Source organism: Nannospalax galili, unplaced genomic scaffold, assembly GCF_000622305.1.
Source record: "Nannospalax galili isolate Female #2095 unplaced genomic scaffold, S.galili_v1.0 scaffold596, whole genome shotgun sequence".
NCBI classification, from domain to species: Eukaryota; Metazoa; Chordata; class Mammalia; order Rodentia; family Spalacidae; genus Nannospalax; species Nannospalax galili.
Window position 1 is genome coordinate 4,812,580 of NW_008340140.1, and position 18,315 is coordinate 4,830,894.

The 18,315-nt window shown below is 49.1% G+C and overlaps 1 protein-coding gene across 3 annotated transcripts in view; it reads left to right on the plus strand.

Moving 5' to 3' along the window:
• The window catches only part of Nfatc2 (nuclear factor of activated T cells 2), a 141,091-nt gene that overhangs the window by 102,244 nt on the left and 20,532 nt on the right, over nt 1-18,315 (plus strand). For all 3 annotated transcript variants that reach the window (XM_029564546.1, XM_008835150.2, XM_008835148.2), the window contains exons 7-9: nt 4,254-4,309; nt 4,925-5,051; nt 7,403-8,098. In XM_029564546.1, the coding sequence (XP_029420406.1) occupies nt 4,254-4,309; nt 4,925-5,051; nt 7,403-8,098 (879 nt within the window). The remainder of the gene's footprint in view (nt 1-4,253; nt 4,310-4,924; nt 5,052-7,402; nt 8,099-18,315) is intronic.

Genomic DNA, 18,315 nt, shown 5'->3' on the forward strand with positions numbered 1-18,315 from the left:
GGCTTCCTCAGCCTATCAGAGATAGGCACCTTCCTCTGCTCATGCACTGACAAGCCTCTCCCTGGCTATTCACTTGGGTTGGTTGTAATTTGGTGTCTTTGCACCACCCTCCTTCTAGCCTCAATTTCTCCCTCTGATGGTTCTGAGCTGGCTTGTTGCTAGGGTGATCTCAAGCTCCTATGGGTAGAGCCTTATTGAATGTGCACATCCACCAGCAAGGGAGAGAGGCCTTTGTCCTTTCTCCCTGGGTCCCTAGATCTGAAGAGCAGATCTGTGATAACCCATGGTGACACCCTTTCATGGACGCTGGCCTTTAGACTGCTCATTGTGTTCTGTGCCACAGGCCAAGGTGGAGAGTTAGCCAGAAGCTTGTGGGGGCCCAGTTCTTCCTGACAGCCCTTCTTGAAACCTGTCCAAGCCTCCCAAGAAGGAGCTTCTGAAAACCAACACTCTCTTTCTCCTTCCTTTTCTGTACTTTCTATTTGTTTTTTGAGACAGGGCTTCACTATGTAGCTCAGGTTGGCCCTGAACTCCTGATCCTCCCGCCTCAGTCTCCCACATGTTGGGATGACAGGTGTGAGTCACTGCATCTGGCTTCAGTCCCTCCTTCTCAAAGCAGTGAGGCTCCCGTGTGCCGATGGGCAGAATCCAGCTCAGGCAGTGAGAGGCTAGGCAAGAAGAGGGTGAAATCAACACAGGCCCTATGCTTTCCCCATGGGCTTCTGGCTCAGCATTCATGCTGCAGTCAGTGAGGGAGTACACACTTTCCATCAGAACCCACAGAGCCTGGCTGAGCAGCCACATTCCTAAGACTAGGGCCTGAATCTCCAGTAATGGCCTTGGGCCTATCTTTTTAAAAAATATTTTTATTTATTATTTTTATTTTTTATGTGTATTATCTGCATGTATGTTGGCATACCCTTGTCATGCAGTGTCCACGAAAGTCAGAAGAGGGTGTTAGAACCCCTGGAACTGGAGTTACACATGGTTGTTAGCTGCCACATGGGTGCTGGGAACTGAACCTGGGTCCGCTGCAAGAGCACAATGCTCTTAACTGCTGAACCATCTCTCCAGCCCCTTTGGACCCATCTTTGATGTGGAAGTGAGAACAGCCCCCGACTGGCTCTGCTGGGACTGTTGCATGCTGCAGAGCTGGGTCTCCATGGCTTCTGTCCAGCTGTCTTGGTGTCCATCTGTCCACCTTCTGCTGCCCCTGAAGCAGCTTCTCTTGGTCCTTCAGCAGCTGACATTTTTGTATATTCTGTCATGAGATATTTTCCTACAGTGTGGTAGGGAAATGACCGTGACTGTCACATGATCCCTTCTGCAGGAATCTTACACCAGGATAAATGGGTTTATTCTCCTCTCCCTGTTATTTTATGTCTTTGAGGGGGGTGATCTGTGTTCATGTATGTACATGTGTATGAGTGCATGTGGAGGCCAGAGGTTAATGTCAGACATCCCCCTCTGTCTCTTTCCATCTTACTGTGTGTGCGTGTGTGTGCTTGTGCATGAGTACATTCACTCTTGTGCCAATGTGGGGATCAGGGAAGGATACTGAGTATCCAGCTGGCTCTATCATTCTTCACCTTACTTTTTTTCTTTGAGACAGTCTCCCTGTAGCCCCCAGCTGGCCTGGAATTCACTATGTAGACCAGGCCTACAATCTCACAGAGATCTGCCTGCTTCTACCTCCTGAATGCTGGGATTAAAGGCGTGCACCACCTTGTTTTTTTGATACAAAGTCTCTCTTTGAACCTGGAGCTAGGGTGGCAGCCAGCAAGCCCCAGTGGTCCTCCACTGTCCACCCCCCCACAGCACTGAGTTTACAGGCACAAGTGTGACGATACCCTATGTGGGTGCTGGGGTTTGAACTTAGATCCTCATCCTTGTGCAGTCAGTGCTCTTACCATTGAGCCATCCCTCCAGCCCTCTACCTTATTTTTTAAAAAGGATTTATTTTGTACTGGGTGTTGTGGCACACACCTTTGATCCCAGTGCTTGAGAGGCAGAGGCAGGCAGATATCTGTGAGTTCAAGGCCCGCCTGGTCTACATAGTGAGTTCCAGGACAGCTGGGGCTACAGGGAGACCCTGTCTCAAAAAGACCAAAAAAAAAAAAAAAAAAGTTTATATGTGTGACTGTTTTGCCTCCATCTATGTACATGCACCACATATGTGCCTTGTGCTTGCAGAGGCCAAAAGAAGGTGTCGGGTCCCTTGGAAGTGGAGTTATGGGCAGTTCTAAGGTACCACATAGGTTCTGGTACAGAATCTGGGTCCTCTGAAAAATCAGTAAGCACTCTTACCTGCTGAACCACCTCTCCAGCCCCCTCGACCTTAGTTTTTTGAGACAGGATCTCTCATTGAACCTGGAGCTCATGATTTGGCAAGTGATTTAGTTACTTTGGTTATTTTCCTGTTGTGATAAAACACTGACCAAAACCAACTTTCAGAGCAAAGGGTTTATTTCAGCTTGCACTTCACTTCCAAGGCACAGTTCATCTATGAGAGAAGTCAGGCAGGAACCTAGAGGCAGGAACTGAAGCAGAGACTGTGGAGGAGCACGCCTATCCTGGCTTGCTCAGTTATTTTCTTATACAGCCCAGGCCTATTTGCCTAGGAATGGCACCACCCACCGCGGGTTGAGCCCTCCTACTTCAACTAGCACTTGAGAAAATGCTTCACAGACATGACCACTGGCCGATCACTTGAGGTTCCTTCCCTCTTCCCAGGTGACTAGTTTGTGTCAAATTGACAAAAACCTAACCAGCACAAGAAGTCTAGCTGTCCAGCAAACCCCAGGGACCCTTCTCTGCCTTCTCAGAGCTACAAATGCATAGATTCTGGGGATCAAACACATTCTATTCTTGAGTGGCATTTTAGTGACTGAGCTGTTTCCCTAGCCCAATCCTGCCCTTTTGCTTGGTTGGTGCTTCAGTGCTAGGAATTGAACCCTAGGCTTCATGCATACTAAGCAAGTGCTTTACCACTGAGCCATATCCCAGCCCCTTCTCTTTCCCTGTGACTTAAGCTCGTGTCTTCCTCAGTATACCTACTAGAGGGGAGACGCCAAGACTGTAGCCTGGTTCTTACCAAGGGCTCTGGCTTAGTCATTGCTGTAGGTTGCAGATCTTTCTTTGTGGCAATCACAGACTTTGTTAGTTCTTAGGGGAGAAGGATGTCCTAGCCTAGTAAATTCAAATGATGCTCAAGGCCCACATCCCTCTGAGGCGCTGGGGTCCTATCGGAGCTACCACAGATAATACTAATCAGCTGTGCTCCAGCTAGAGATGGGGTCTTGAGGCCAGATATTGGGGTGTACTCCATCCTTGCAGCCCATTACAGTGGGCACGCTGGAGCTTCTGTGGAGTCAGGGAACCCGCTGAACTTTGACTGAGCGTTTTCTAACCATTTATTAGCTTCTCGAATGTTTTCTCTCTCATAAAACCATGTAATATCCTTCAGCATCCATGTTCCACAAACACCCTGGAAACCCTTGTGGAAATGTTTTGTTTCAGCTGAAAACTTCCCAGTGACCAGTGTAGGTGGTCAGGAGACGCATCTATAATTTGCAAATGAGAAGTTTTGTTTGGCTAGGTTTCCTGGCCTCTGACTGGGGGAAGGGCCTCAGCTTCTGGTGGAGGTGGGGCAGGGGAGTCCTCTGCTAGCAGAGCCTTCTTCACCATTGCTGTGACTCACTAGGGAGCCAGCAGAGGGTGGGCTTGGGTGTTTCCTGGTCCCCTGGTGACCCATGAGTCAGGCATTGTCAGATGCCTAATCCCTCCTAATTTAGGGTGGGGTGGCTAAACCACCTGTGTTCTCAGACAATGGGGACCCGTGAGGACCATAATGAGGCCCCTCGGGCAGCCAGGTGATGACAGGACCTTTTGGAAATAACTTTGGTAGACAGTGCCTGTAATCAAGTGTTGTGGAAAACAATAACTTTCTTTTTTTTTTTTTAAAGGAGGAGAAATAGGCATTCAGATTGAAAAGGTTATGATGGGGTGGGGGCAGTTTCTACACACTTTCCTTGTTCAGTTGCTGAGTTTTCTATGTCAACATTTCTTTTGGAAAAAGAGCTGTTCACATATGGGAATACAAACACACACACACCACACACACACACACACACGTACACGCATGCTGGCAGCTTGCTGAAGGGGTGTGATGGACAGTGTTGGTTGCTGAGTTCTGTCTTAATTCTCTGCTTTCTGCTGGTTCCTTCATGTCCTCTTGTTTTCTTATTTTCCAGATGGGCAGCAGATTTGGGAGATGGAAGCCACGGTGGATAAAGACAAGAGCCAGCCTGTAAGCCCCCAGGACAGATGCCTGTCACAGGGCTGAGCACTCAGAGTGCCCACAGAGGTTTCTGTCCCCCCATCTTTTGTCCTCCCTTCTTCCTTCCTTCCTTCCTCTCTTCCTCATTTCTCCCTTCTTCATCCCTCCCCCCTTCCTCCCTCCTCTCTCCCTTCCCTTCTATTCTACCCTTCCTTCCCTCCTCTCTCCCTTCCTCCCTCTCTTTTTTCTCTTCTTTCTCTTCTCCATCCCTCCCTCCTTTCTTTCCATCACTCCTCCTTTCCCATCATCCCTCCATCCTTCCTTTCTGTCTCTCCACCTTTCCCTCCATCCCTCCCTCCATCCCTTCTCCCCACTCTGGAGCTTATAGTCACCCCCTAAGTACAAACTGAACTTGCCACTTACTGAGCAGCAGACCCTTTGGTTTGTAACTGTGGCATCCCCACACACTTTGACTTTCCTTGCTGGAACTGAAAAGTTAAATTCTCTTTCAGTCAAAAATTTATCTGTAAATATAGGGACCATGTCAAGACCATCTGGCACAGGTGGGCCCAATGAATGCTCTCGGGGTCTGGGTAGGAATTAAGCCATGCTGCAGTTAAGTTTATGACAACTGCTTCCTTCCAGAACATGCTTTTTGTTGAGATCCCTGAGTATCGGAACAGGCATATCCGTATACCCGTAAAAGTAAACTTCTACGTCATCAATGGGAAAAGAAAACGAAGCCAGCCACAGCACTTTACCTACCACCCAGGTGAGGTCTTCTCTCTGATGCCCCTAAGTTGACAGGCAGTAGGGATCAGGGCTCAGGACTGCCAGGATCTGCTCCCAGCTGGGTGACCTGAGGAATGTGGCTCACCCTCTCTGAGCCTCAGTTTCTCATGCGTTGGATGGTACCTTCCCTTCATGACCCACTGATACAGGCTCTGGCTGTCACTGTCATCCATGTTTTCCTTGGTGTGGAGTAGAAGATGTGCAGACAGGACAGAAGCTTGCTAAGCAGATGATGCTTGCCCCTGTCTTCGGTTTGATCACATTCACTGTCAAAAGTGGGCATGCCCTAGACCTGGCAGAATCCTTGACTGTCCTCACAGTGGGTGGAGTTACTTGGGTGACAGCCAGGCTGGGAGGTCTCATTCTCATAAAGCTCTCCAGGCCCAAGAAAGTTACAGTAGAAGGTGACTCTGAGGTTACTGATGGGGTCAGGTGACAGTAGGGATTGCAGAATAGATTGAGCTGTCTCTTTGGAAAGGGCCCAGACTTCCCAGGCTGGGGAAAGCCTACAGTCCCACCTTAAAAATATGCAATCTCAGTCCTGTAGCCCCTGCCACATCACCATTTTCTGACTAGTCCACATGGACTGTAGAACTAAGGGGGTATCTGGCCTTGGCCAGCTCAGCTTCAGTAGGGTGCGTGGGTGATTCCCATAAGGACACCACTGTACGGATGGATGTGCTCGGGAGCAGAGGTCACAGCCCCTGGGCCTCATAGTCCCCACAGCTGTGGGAGAGCACTGTGTGTTGGCTCTACTTTCTGGCTTTTTCTCCCTTCACCTGCAGTAGCAAAGCCTCTCTGAACGGAGCCACTGCATTAGCTGGTGGAGTGGGGCCAGAGGGATCTAACCCTCAGATCTCTGGTTGTCCAGCAACCAAGTCGTCACCTTTGAATGGCATCTTCAGAAACAATCTGGGGGACTGAAGTCAGACCTGTGGTCTTGCTTGCCTCCTCCAACCCTGACTCTCGAGAGGCTGCCTCCACCCACACCAGTGAGAGTTCTGGCTCCTGTTTACCTAGCTGTTACTCCCTCCTGAGCCGGGTGACATTTCAGGGAGGGTATTGGGAAGGAGCATTTCTGCCATGATGACTGATTCACAGGCTGATGACAATGATGGCAGGGTGCCCATCGCATGGAGTCACTGAGCTCTGTGCCTCACACGCGCATCTTATTCTTCCTGCTGGGTAACAGGTGGGGAAACTGAGGCCTGGGCTAGTAGGATGGAAGAGGGTGAGAGTTGTTGGGCTGGCCATTCCTTTGGAAGATTTTCAAGTGCCTGTTAAGTACCAGCTGTGGCACAGACCCAGAGTACTTAGGACTGACAGAGCTGCCAGGATCCTCCCAGGGGAGGAGCTGGAGCTGGTGAAAGTATATTCATAAATCACTGAGACCCTGGAGGCCAGGTGTTAGCCGCTTTTATCGTTGCTATAAGCAAATGTCTGAGGAAAGTAACTTAAGGGAGTAAGGGTTTGTTTTGGCTTGCAGTTAGAAGGAATACAGCACTAGGCAGCTGGTCATGTTGAATCTACAGCGGGGGCGGGGGAGAGAGAGAGAGAGAGAGAGAGAGAGAGAGAGAGAGAGAGGAGAGAGAGAAAGAAAGAAAGAAAGAGAGAGAGAAAGAAAGAAAAGATAAAAGGGGAGGGAGAGAGAAAGAAGGAAGGAAGGAGAGAAAGAAAACAGGTAGGAAAGAGGGGGGTGGGGGAGAGAGAGGGAGAGAGAGAGAGAGAGAGAGAGAGAGAGAGAGAGAGGGGGGAGGGAGGCAGGCTGGTGCACAGCTGGCTTTCTCTTTTCCATTCAGCACTACCCCATCCCTTGTGGTAGTGCTGTCCACATTCAGGGTGGACCTTGCCACTTGACCCAGTATATATAAACCCAGACGTGTGTCCCCTAGGTGATTCTAAATTCTGTCAAGGTGACAATGAGGATTAAGCACCACGGACGGCATCTCAGATAGTGACCAATACAAGGAGGGGATATAAGCAGGGGCCATGACAAGGATTTCTGGGTCAAGGGGGAGCAAGGGGGTCACCACAAGCGTTCCTCCAAGCTCTTGCCTTGGGGAAAGAGGCTGTCCAGGTTCCAAAGCTGGGTCAGGCCTACCCTCCACCTTTGCAAAGCTGGGAAGGCCCATAATACAAGGGCATTACCAAGGTATAGTTTTACCTGAAGACATTTACACAGGGAATCTTTGGCCTAAGGCTAATGAGTGACAAAGCAGCCATAGTCCCAATTCACATGACTCCCCAGAGCTCCACCCAGTGTTCCTCTGCCTCTCTACATACATGCAGTCTGTCATCATTGCTACAGCTCTGTGCTTCTCTCTCCCACAGTCCCAGCCATCAAGACGGAGCCAAGTGATGAGTGTGACCCCTCTTTGCTCTGCAGCCCTGCTCATGGAGGCCTAGGGAGCCAGCCCTATTATCCACAGCACCCGATGCTGGCTGAGTCCCCCTCCTGCCTTGTGGCCACCATGGCCCCCTGCCAGCAGTTCCGCTCTGGGCTGTCATCCCCCGATGCCCGTTACCAGCAGCAGAACCCTGCAGCCGCCCTCTACCAGAGGAGCAAGAGCCTGAGCCCAGGCCTGCTGGGCTACCAGCAGCCAGCCCTGCTGGCAGCACCCCTGGGCTTGGCTGATGCCCACCGATCTGTGCTGGTACATGCCGGCTCCCAGGGCCAGGGTCAAGGCTCAACCCTGCCGCACACGTCCCCAGCCAGTCAGCAGGCTTCACCCGTGATCCACTACTCACCCACCAACCAGCAGCTTCGCAGTGGGGGCCACCAAGAGTTCCAGCATATCATGTACTGTGACAACTTCGGTCCCAGCTCCACCAGGCCTGGCCCAACCCCCATCAGCCAAGGCCAGAGGCTGAGCCCAGGCTCCTACCCCACAGTCATCCAACAACAGAATGCCCCGACCCAAAGAGCTGCCAAAAACGGACCCCCGGTCAGCGACCAGAAGGAAGCCCTACCCGCTGGAGTGACAGTCAAACAGGAACAGAATCTGGACCAGACCTACCTGGATGATGGTAAGAGGTTTTGTTTGCTTACTACCCTTAAGAAAGGTACCCTCAATGTCCTCTGAAGTCCACTGCATGCTCTAGCACACCCTGACACCTCTTTGGGCCTTGTTTAAGATGACCTGTAAATTCTATGCATTGAGCTTTGAAATGGGTAATGACAGTCTTAAATGGCCCCTACAGCCACTCCAGTAGAAAAACCCAATGAGGGGGCTGGAGAGATGACTCAGTGGTTAAGAGCACTGGTTGCTCTTGCAGAGGACCTGGGTTCGATTCCCAGCACTCACATGGTGGCTCAAACTGTCCATAACTCCAGTTCCAGGGGATCTGACACCCTTTTCTGGCCCCCACACAGGCATACTCACACACATGCAGGCAATACATTCATATACATAAAATAAAAATTAATTAATTAAAACATTTAAAAAGGGAAAACAAAAAGCCAGTGAGGGGCGTTCTGGCCACAGGAGTGTCCCTGAGGTCATGAACTGGGTCTCTCTCATGCTTCTACTCTTTCTGTGGCCAAATTTAGACAGAGGGCAGGAAAACAGAAAGGAAGGAAAGCAAGCTTCCATTCTTTCCCATCGAGGAAAATCCCACTTTATGGCTCTCTTTTGTGCATGGGGGAGGGGTAGAGAGTGAGGAAGGAGTACAGCCCTTGAAAGGGGCTCTCTCAGGAGTATGAATGGGGGCTGTGGGCAGCTCTGCCACATGCTAGCAGGACACAGGGACCATTGATGGAGGACAGCAGTGGGCTTCCGCCGGGACAAGCCCAGCTGATGGGGTGGCAGGGCCAAGGAGAGGATTCAAGAAGGCTTTGTGCAAAGGTATCCCGGATTGTGGGCACACAGCCTTGGCCAGAGGCATGGCTTGTTAGAACAGGTGTGACAGGTGTTGGCTGGGCTCTCCAGGGAGGAAGAGCACCCTCACCTGAGATAAGCAAGGTGTGCCTGAAAGGCAGTGAGGGTGTGGTAGGTAGAGCCAGCTTCTCTTCCCTTTGAGACTCTAGAAAATAAGTCTGGGGTGGGAGTTTCAGAATAGAAGAAGCCAGGTGCTCCCTTCAGAATAGAAATGGCCAGGTGCTCCCTTCCTACAGCCCAGCTCACCGTTCAGGGGCCAAAGCACCTGACACCCAGTGGAGCAGCCCCCATCCAAAAAACGCTGCAATCAGAAGTGGTCCCAATTTGGGGGTACTGGGGTAGTGCATTACCAGTTCAGAATCTCTAATCCAAATCTCTGAAATCTGGAGAATTTACAATTTGAAACTTTCTGGGAACCATTTTAATGCCTAAGAGTTGGGATTTTAGAGCATTTTGAATTTTGGGATTGGGGGTGGTTCAACCTGTTCCCTAAAGACATGATTTAGGATCATTAACTCCTAGGAACCCAGCCAAAGAATAGGGAACAAGGCAGAGTGGTCCAGAACAGTTGTCATGGTTACCATAAAGCCCTGAGACTGATTTCAGACACCGGGGCGTCAGGAAATCCTTGCTGTGCTTGCTTAGTGTCTGTTGGCTAGCTGATGGTTCTCAGACTTCTAATGGCTTCTGTCCCTTCTAATAAAATGACCAGTCAAACCATCCCCTAAGATCACCAAGCAAAGACCTCTGGGGGCCACTCACTGAAGGGCCATATTGTCCCTTGTGCCTGGCCAGACCTTCCCAGTAGTGTTGCTTTGTCAAAAATTGATGAAGCCTGAAGGTCAGGTGCAGACTGAGTCGAAATCACTGCTCTGTTTGAGGTGGACCTGGGTATGATCCGTCTGTGGATGGTAGACATCCAGGTGAGATCCCTGGCACTTATTTCAAAGGCAGTTGTAGGTACAGAGAGTTCAACAAAGCAGGAAACCTGGTGATAGGAGACCTGAGAGCTGGGGCCATTCATGGGCCTCTCTCCATATGAGCTGGGGAGCCCATTAGAGGCAGGGAGCTTTATGACTTAGTGAATGTCTAAACAGGGCAGGAGCTTCCCAGAAGCCCCTGGGAAGATGTTGGTTTGGTCTCTGAGAGCAAGGATGTGCTCGCTGTCCCATGCTGTCATCCCACATTAAAGACAAGTGCTAGGTGCCATAAGGGAACAGCAGGGAGACATCCTAGTGGGTCAGAGGTGGTCACCCACATCTTCGGTAGTCTTAGGTCCTCAGATGCGATTGCTGTGTTGTTGATGAAGAGCCTGTGGGCCCTCCGAAGGCTCTTTCTAGACACAGGCAGGCTCACAGGTGCGATGGGGTGAGCACTGGGATATCTAGAGAGCTGGGCACGGAGAGAGCCGTGAAAGAGACCTCTTCTGTACCTTCTACATAGTTCCCACCCCTGGGACTTGGCAAAGGATCCTCTGAAGAAAGGTTCTGTGGCTTAAAAAGGTGTAAAGTCAGAGTTTAACCTATTTTTTTAAAAAAACGTTTGTTGTAAGACTTCTCAGAGCCTTGACTGTGCTGGTAAATGTTAAAAATCTCTAAAACCAGGGGCACCCTAACACTTCCCAGACAGGAGAATATGTACACACTCTAGGGGGAACTGTTCCCATGGTATTATGTCATCCTATCAGCCCACAGCCCTGGGGTTGTGGCCCCACCACAGGCCTGGAACCTGCTCCTTGCCCCAGCATACAGACACTCAGGACTGAAGCCCAGCACAGGTCCATATTTAGACTTCTTAGTTCTAGCCTAGCCTTCTTGGACCTGGGCATGAGAAGGGGGAGAGTCATTTCCACCATGTGTCTCCAAAGCATCAGTGTGTCACTGAGCAGTCTCCAAGACTGCCCAGCATGGTCTACCATACCCCAGGGTGAACTCAGGAGACATGGCTCAGTCTGTCTCTTGGTGGCCAGGATTTTAGGACCTAAGAGGTCTGGCTGTATGCTCCAAGAGCACCCATCTGTAGTTTGGGGTTTATTTTGGACAAGTGGGTTAGGTAGTGTCTCCATCTACCTAGGAGGTTGATTGGGTTTGGGGTCCTTTCCTGTCATTTCATTTGTCATTCAAAGGCATCTCTTCCTGAAGCCTGGCTCCCAGAGCACAGCTCAAACGCTATCAGAGTGTGAAGACAGTGGACATAGGGCCTGGTCTCCACACAAACACAAACACTGGCTTTGGGAAGTTGGCCATGCCTCTCCAGGGGACTCCCTATGACCAGGTGCCCTGCAGGGTGCTTCACCTTTCCCTTGCATTTTCCTGCATTCCTATACTTGAATGCCTCCTTGGCCCCAGAGCTCAGATCTGCTTCTCCCATTCCGATGGCTGGAGATGCTTGCAAAAATCTCTTTGAAATAGCAAAATGAGTGACATTCCAGTGCAGTGGGTCCCCTTCACCTTCACTTGACATATGGGCTGTGCACAGCTCTGCTTTCTCTTGGCTCTTGAGCCTTTGTGGAACTAGTCTCTTGTGCCTGGGCAGCCCTGGCTGCTAGAAATAGCTGAATCTATTGACCGAATCCTTCCCTCTTGACCCTCATCCCTCTTCCCCAGCTGTCCTGGTCCTTAACCCATCCTCCAGCTCTGACCTTGGCCCTTGATCTCCCCATCCTTGCATCCCCAGACCCAAGCTTTTGCTGGCTGCCTCCTGAGCCAGGCACTATCCTAGGTGATGGAAAGCACTAATGAACAAAGCCTTGTATCTGGGCCATTTTTGTTGTTGTTCAAGAAGACAGACATAGACATTGGCATCAATCATAGATGCCAATGTCTGAGTGAGTGAATCAGTGGCAAACGAGGGAAGTAGTGCAGGTTAGGGGCTGGAGGGGGCTGGGTGGGGTGGTATGGGCTCTGTCACAGGAAGGTCGAGAGAAAGGGTGTTTCGGGGAGCGGGAACAGAAGCTGGGAGGTGGGGTCTGAAGGTCAGAGCAGTAGGTGGCGTTGTGGATTTTGGGCAGCAGTTGGATGGGATTTAGGGACTTTTGGAGAAGGTGGTTCTTACTGCCTTTGAGAAACAGATACGAGGGAGGCAAGAGGTGAAAGGAGAGAGTCACACTCGTGATGTTTCTAGGACAACCAAAGGAAAACAGTTGTCTCTCTTTGAGTTTTGTTCTTTGGTTTCAGATACTGGAGTTCAACCTCAGCCAAAATAGTCAATGGAAAATTCTAGAGAGAAATAGTTTGACTGAACTTTTCTTACAGTATACTGTTAAAATGGATCTATTTTATCATTGATCTAGTTTAGAAAGGAAACTTTAGTACAGGTTGCACATTTAGGTAAAACAAAGTGTCTATAGGGGTCTGAAGTCTGGGGCTGTTAGAAAGGGTCTCTTGGATGAAGGGGCACAACCGTCATTCATTTTAGGCACAGCTTTTGGAAAGGAGAGTCCCCATCAGGAAGGAGATGGAGCCAGAGCGAGCATCTTTCCCCGAGTGGGATTGTATAAAGTACACCCCAAACTGCCAAGGAGCACCAAGAACTTAGCTCACTCTTACCACTTCCTTGGTGCAAAGGCTGCATGTTCCCTGCCCATGCACAGGCCTCAAGGAAGGGAAACTCAGAAGAGACTGTAGACTCAGCAGTGACAGTCACCAAGTGTCTCCCACTGTTGGTGACTCGTTCTGGGCGCCACATTGATACCACAGCTGAACTGTGGTTTGAGGGTCACAGGGCCAACTCACCACCAAGTCCACTGTAAGTGCTGGGGGCATGGGCATGTCTTTAGGTCTTAATCACAGAGGGAGGGCAAGAGAAGCATGGGCCCTCCTCAGAGCACACCCTTGACCCCTTTCTCCCTCCTGGGAGGGATGTGCGTATGCATGCAAGGTTGGACACATGGGAAGAGCTCACAGTCTGCTATTAAAGCTGCTTCTAGTTGGGCATGGTGGCACACACCTTTAATTCCAGCACTTGGGAAGCAGAAGCAGGTGGATCTCTGTGAGATCAAGGCCAGCCTGGTCTACATAGTGATTTCCAGGCCAGCTGAGGCTACAGGGGAGACCCTGGTTTTTTTTTTTTTTTTTTTTTGTTTGTTTGTTTGTTTTTTTAAAAAAGCTTCTGATCTTACTTTTCCTAGGAACTATGAAATCAGCTAGATGAAATATTTTGCCCTATTATTTAAATATTGAAATATATTATCATCTACCCCCAAATCAATAGTGTAGTGGGCTCTGTGAATGTCACAATTGGGTCACCCCCCCTCCCAAATTACAGCCTATATCTTCTCAGAATGCTTTCCTGCCCCTACCCCTGTGGTACTGGGAACTGAACTCAGAGCCTCACACAAAATAACTGCTCTACCACTGAGCTACATCCCCAGCCCTTTTTCTACTTAATTTTGTTTTCTTAGTCATGATGCCATGGGATACCAGCATCTTAAACCTGCTGTGTTTATGCAGCACAGCCCTCTCCCAGCTTTGAAGAATTACAGTATGTAAGATTTTATTCCCACCTCCCCTTGAAACAAATCAACATCTGCTGCCTTGGGAACATTGCTGTTCACCTTGGGAACTCAGATTCTGGGGTTTCTGAGTACAGTTGTGATCAGATATGATCCATCTTCCTGACCTCCCCTCACTTTCTACTGAAGGTAGCAACACACATTTCCTATGGACAAGCACTTTAATATCACTCAATGTCACAAACAGCCAGGGCAAGTTGCCTTGTGCACCTGTCACATGATAGGGAAGGCCAGTTCTCAGCATGGAATTGCAGGCCTGTGGGTCCAGTCTCAATTTGGTACCTGCTGGGTGGAGAAGTTCTGGTTGGGCTTCCTGTCTGTCTTTGCCATCTCTCTCTGTGGTAACCTTAAGCCATTTCCTTATGACAATGGCTTCCAACTCTCAAGAGTATTGTAAGTAGGAAAACTGGGGCTTCCCAGTAAAACCCGTGTGTGTGTGTGTGTGTGTGTGTGTGTGTGTGTGTGTGTGCGCGCTCACATGTGCATGCTTCAGCACCATGCATACATACCACATGTGTGGCAGTCAGAGGACAATCTCCAGTGTTAATCCTCACCTTGTGGCAGGGACTTTTTGCTGTTTTCCCACTGTATACACCAGGCTAGCTGGCCTGAGAGCCTCTGAGGATTCCCCTGCCCCTACCTCCCATCTCACTGTAGGTGTGCTGCGATTACAGACACATACTGCTGTACTAACTTTTATATGGATTTGGGAGATTTGCACTCAGGTCCTCACACTTGCATGGCAAATACCTTACCCACTATCTCCGTAGCCCCCTCTAAGGTCTTTGACAGGGACCAAGAAGTGCCCAGTAGCACAGTTCAGGCCCTTCTGCCTCGTTCCAACATCAGGGTCATCATCCTTGTTGACTCGGGCCCATGCAGGTAGAGAGGAGAAGCTGGGCTTTGGGGATGAGCCATGAGGTTGACTCAGCCTGAATCCCTCTCATCTCTCCAGGCTACCTTTCATTAATTAAACAAAGGATCCTTAGATTCTCCATAAAGTTCAGGAAACTGTCTGCACACAGGCAAGCCCACAGAACAGGCAAGAGCTATGACAGATTACTTCCTGAGCGGGCAGCAGGTAGCAGATCTCAGTGTCTCCCCTGTCCCCAGCAGTAACTCAGTTTTGTTCCTTGATGTTCCCCCTCCCCCATCCCTTCTGGGAGCTCACATTAGTTGCTGTGCCACTTTGATCCTGTACTAGGTAATCCCTGTGCTGCTGGCTTACATAAAATGTCACTTTCCAGCTTTGCCACCAGACACAGACATGCTCTGCCTCTTTCTGGGATTCACAGGTCAGATATTTCTAGAGAACGTGCCCTTGCCTTTGGAGGCCAAGAGATAGCAAACTACAGAAGCCCTCCTGAGTGGCTGTACACTCAGGTCACACTCCAGAAATAGATAGCACCCATCATAGAGGATCAAGATGGCTGTTGCCCCTGCCCACCAGCGGCCTCCCCCATCTCCTGAAACCAGCATCTTTCATTATCTGAGTCATATGTGCCCTGCTGAGCAGCCACCTCCTCACAAAGCTGTTTTCTCTCAGTTACAAGGGACAGAGAAGGGGGACCCACTGGGTACCCAGTGTCAGGACAGATGTCACAGCCACTCAGGGGATCTGGAATGTCACCATATATGCAGGGTGCTGAGCCTTCATAGATAGGCCACACCTAAACAGTCTTATATGTATGTTTATAAAATAAATATATATTTAGCCCCTTCCCATCAACTCTAGCTGTAGTCTATTTCTTTATGGAAAAACAGACTTCCAAAAAGCAATTTAGCTACTTGAGGCTAGGAAGATCTCCCTTCTGTGTCTATCTGTTTATCTTTATTTCTGCTCTTTCTTTCTTTCCCCATCAATAAATCCACCTAGGACAAGTGGAGAATTTTGTTTTCCCAGAGGGTTAGCGCCCCCCCCCCCCGCGCCTTCTTTTATGAAGAAGACATGGTCCTCCATCCAATAGAACTGCCATTTGGGTGCCTTTGGGGGCTTTGCCCTCAGGCATCCCACAGAACTCTCTTTTTGCCTGGGCCTGTTTGTCTTGATTTCAGCACATGGAGAAAAGCTTTGGGCTTGGAGAACGATGAAACCATTCACTTGGCTCTTTCCCACTGTTTTTTGGCACCTCTTTAATTTTCTTATTGATCTAGGGATCCAGTCACATTGACACCATTATTTATAAAGGAAAAGCGGGCCCTGCTTTGCTCATCTACACCGTCCAGTCTGTGTCTGTAGGTGAAGTGGAAGATCCTCTGAGGGTCGAGGTTGAGGGACTCTGTTGCAGTCTTCAGCTGTGAATCCTCTCAGGGTTGGACTGACATCTTTTGAAACCCTTTTAAACTGCTCTGAAACCAGATCTCTGGGCAAGCGAGCAGAGGAGAGAGGCCCTGGGTGCTGCTACAACCAGCTCGGGCACCCCAGCTTGGTTCTATGGTAGGATGGTTCAGTGCAGGCCTTTGGACCCAAGTGCCTGCTGTAAACTAACAGATGGATACCATCTGAGGCCCTTTGGTTTTATTGGCCCAGAAAACCAGGGAGGATTTTCTATCTGCTCCTTTCCAAAAGTCCAGACAAAGCAGAGTTCATGTCGCATAAACTGATTCTTGGAAGGTGCTCTTGAAATGTCCGGCAGCCAGTTCTTAGAGATTTCTGGAAGTTGATGGGGGTCTTTTGAATTCTTGGCTTTGTTGGATGCTTCAAAAAGAATCTACCCGAAAGTGATTAAAGAGCTCTCTCTGAGTCTTCTTTACACATGGATTGAGTTGTGGTTCACTGTTGCACATGGGAAAGGGCCCGCTGGTGTGCCCCGGGCACAGTTAGCCTAAAGATTTTGCTTGGCCCACCCACACAGTGTTGGTTTTTTTCAAATTTAGATTAGACGCCAACATTAAAGAAGCAGGAAATTGCACAGAAAAATACAGATTTCCAGCTTCCCTTAGAAAATCCAAGGATCTGGCTATTTGGGGCCCCACATTACACATGGCAACTATCAGGAGTCAGAGGCAACGCCAGCCCTGGGCAGAGAGACCTTTAGACAGTGCCTGCTTGCCTGTGTTCCTCTTGCCCCCCCCCCCCCCCCCCCCCCCCCCTTCCTCTATCCTGCCGCCTTACCTCTTGTATCCTGGTGGAAAATGAGAGTCTGGGCTATTATTTAGAATCATGCCATTTGTTTGTTGGGCCTCTCATGCTTGGCTGGTCTTGGTCAAGTTCCTGTCAGGACCTGTAGGCATTTGAATGTGTGATTCATGGTAGAAGTGTCACTGATCTGTACAGCTGCCTACAGCAGGACCTGTCCATGGCGGGACCCTCAAAGGGCTTGGTGCTTCTGTCTGCCTGCCTTCCTCCTCCTCAGAGCTGGGGAAATCTTAAATGGGGATAAAACTGTGTGTGTGTGTGTGTGTGTGTGTGTGTGTGTGGTGCATGCATGTGAGTGTGGGTGTGTGCTCACGCTTATAGACAAAACACTCTTACCCACTGAGCCATCTCCATGGCCCCTTTAAAACTTTTCATTAAAAATTTTTTATTATAACTTTGTTTATAAAAGTTCATCTATAAACAAAGATGCCTCTGCTCTTTCAAAATATTCTAACTGATCATTTTCACAAAAAATTTACATGGTTTTAATCTTTCTACATAAATCTCTATTATGGGGCGAGTATACATCCTGTAAGATGGTCTAAGATATTTTTAAATTTTTATTTATTGTTTTTATTTTTTTATGTATATGTGTGTATTGCCTGCATATAGGTAAGTGCACCCATGTTATGCAATGCCCAGGAGGTCAGAAGAGGCTGTTGGATGTCCTGGGACTAGAGTTATGGACAGTTGTTAGCTGCTATGTGGGTGCTGGGATTCTAACCTGGGTCTTCTGGAAGAACAACCAGCATTCTTAACTTCTGAGCCATCTCTCCAGCCCCAAGATGGTCTAAGATATTTTTAAAAAATAGAAAAAATAAGAATAGTCTGACTTATCAAGCTGGGTGTGGTGTAGTCCACATGTGGTAGAGGCAGGAAGAGGATTAGTGGTTCAATTCATCCTTGGCCGCACTGAAGATAATGAGTTCAAGGTCAGTCTGGGCTACCTAAGACTCTCTCCAAAACAAAACAAAACAAACAAGACTTGAGACTGGAGAGATGGCTCAGCAATTAAGGGCAGTTGCTGCTCTTGCAGAGGATCTGGATTCGATTCCCAGCATCCACATCAGGCAGCTCACAACCACCTGTAACTCCAGGTCCAGGGAATGACACCCTCTTTGGGCGAGGGCACTACACACACGGTGCACATACACTCAGGCACACATACATACACATAAAATAATCAAATCTTGAAAAAAAAATTAAAAGAACTTACCTAGCATGTCATGTTGGCAGACAGAGTAAAGGCTTAAGAACCCAGTCTTTAACGGGCTGCCCCCTCAGAAAGGGAAATGCGATCATTTGGGGGATCATTTCCTGGCAAAGCATCTTCTTGCATATAACACTTTAATTAGGATTGTTTAGGATTGCTCTCACTGGCTGATATTTATATAGGTTTTATAAAAAAAGATCACTGTAAAAAGGACACAGACTTTTCTACCAATGAAAATATGCATGCAGAAGTGGAGGCAGGAGGATCAAGAGTTCAAGGCCAGCCTGGGTTACATGATATCTTGTCTCACAAAACCAATATAGGCCTGGTGAGACAGCTCAGCAGGTAGAGGTGCTTGCCACCAAGCCTGATGACCTGAGTTAGACCCCCAGGACCCCAGGGGGGGAGAAAAGAACCAACTCCAAGTTGCCCTCTGATCTCCATGTATGCCACAGGAAAGAAGAGAGAGAGAGAGAGAGAGAGAGAGAGAGAGAGAGAGAG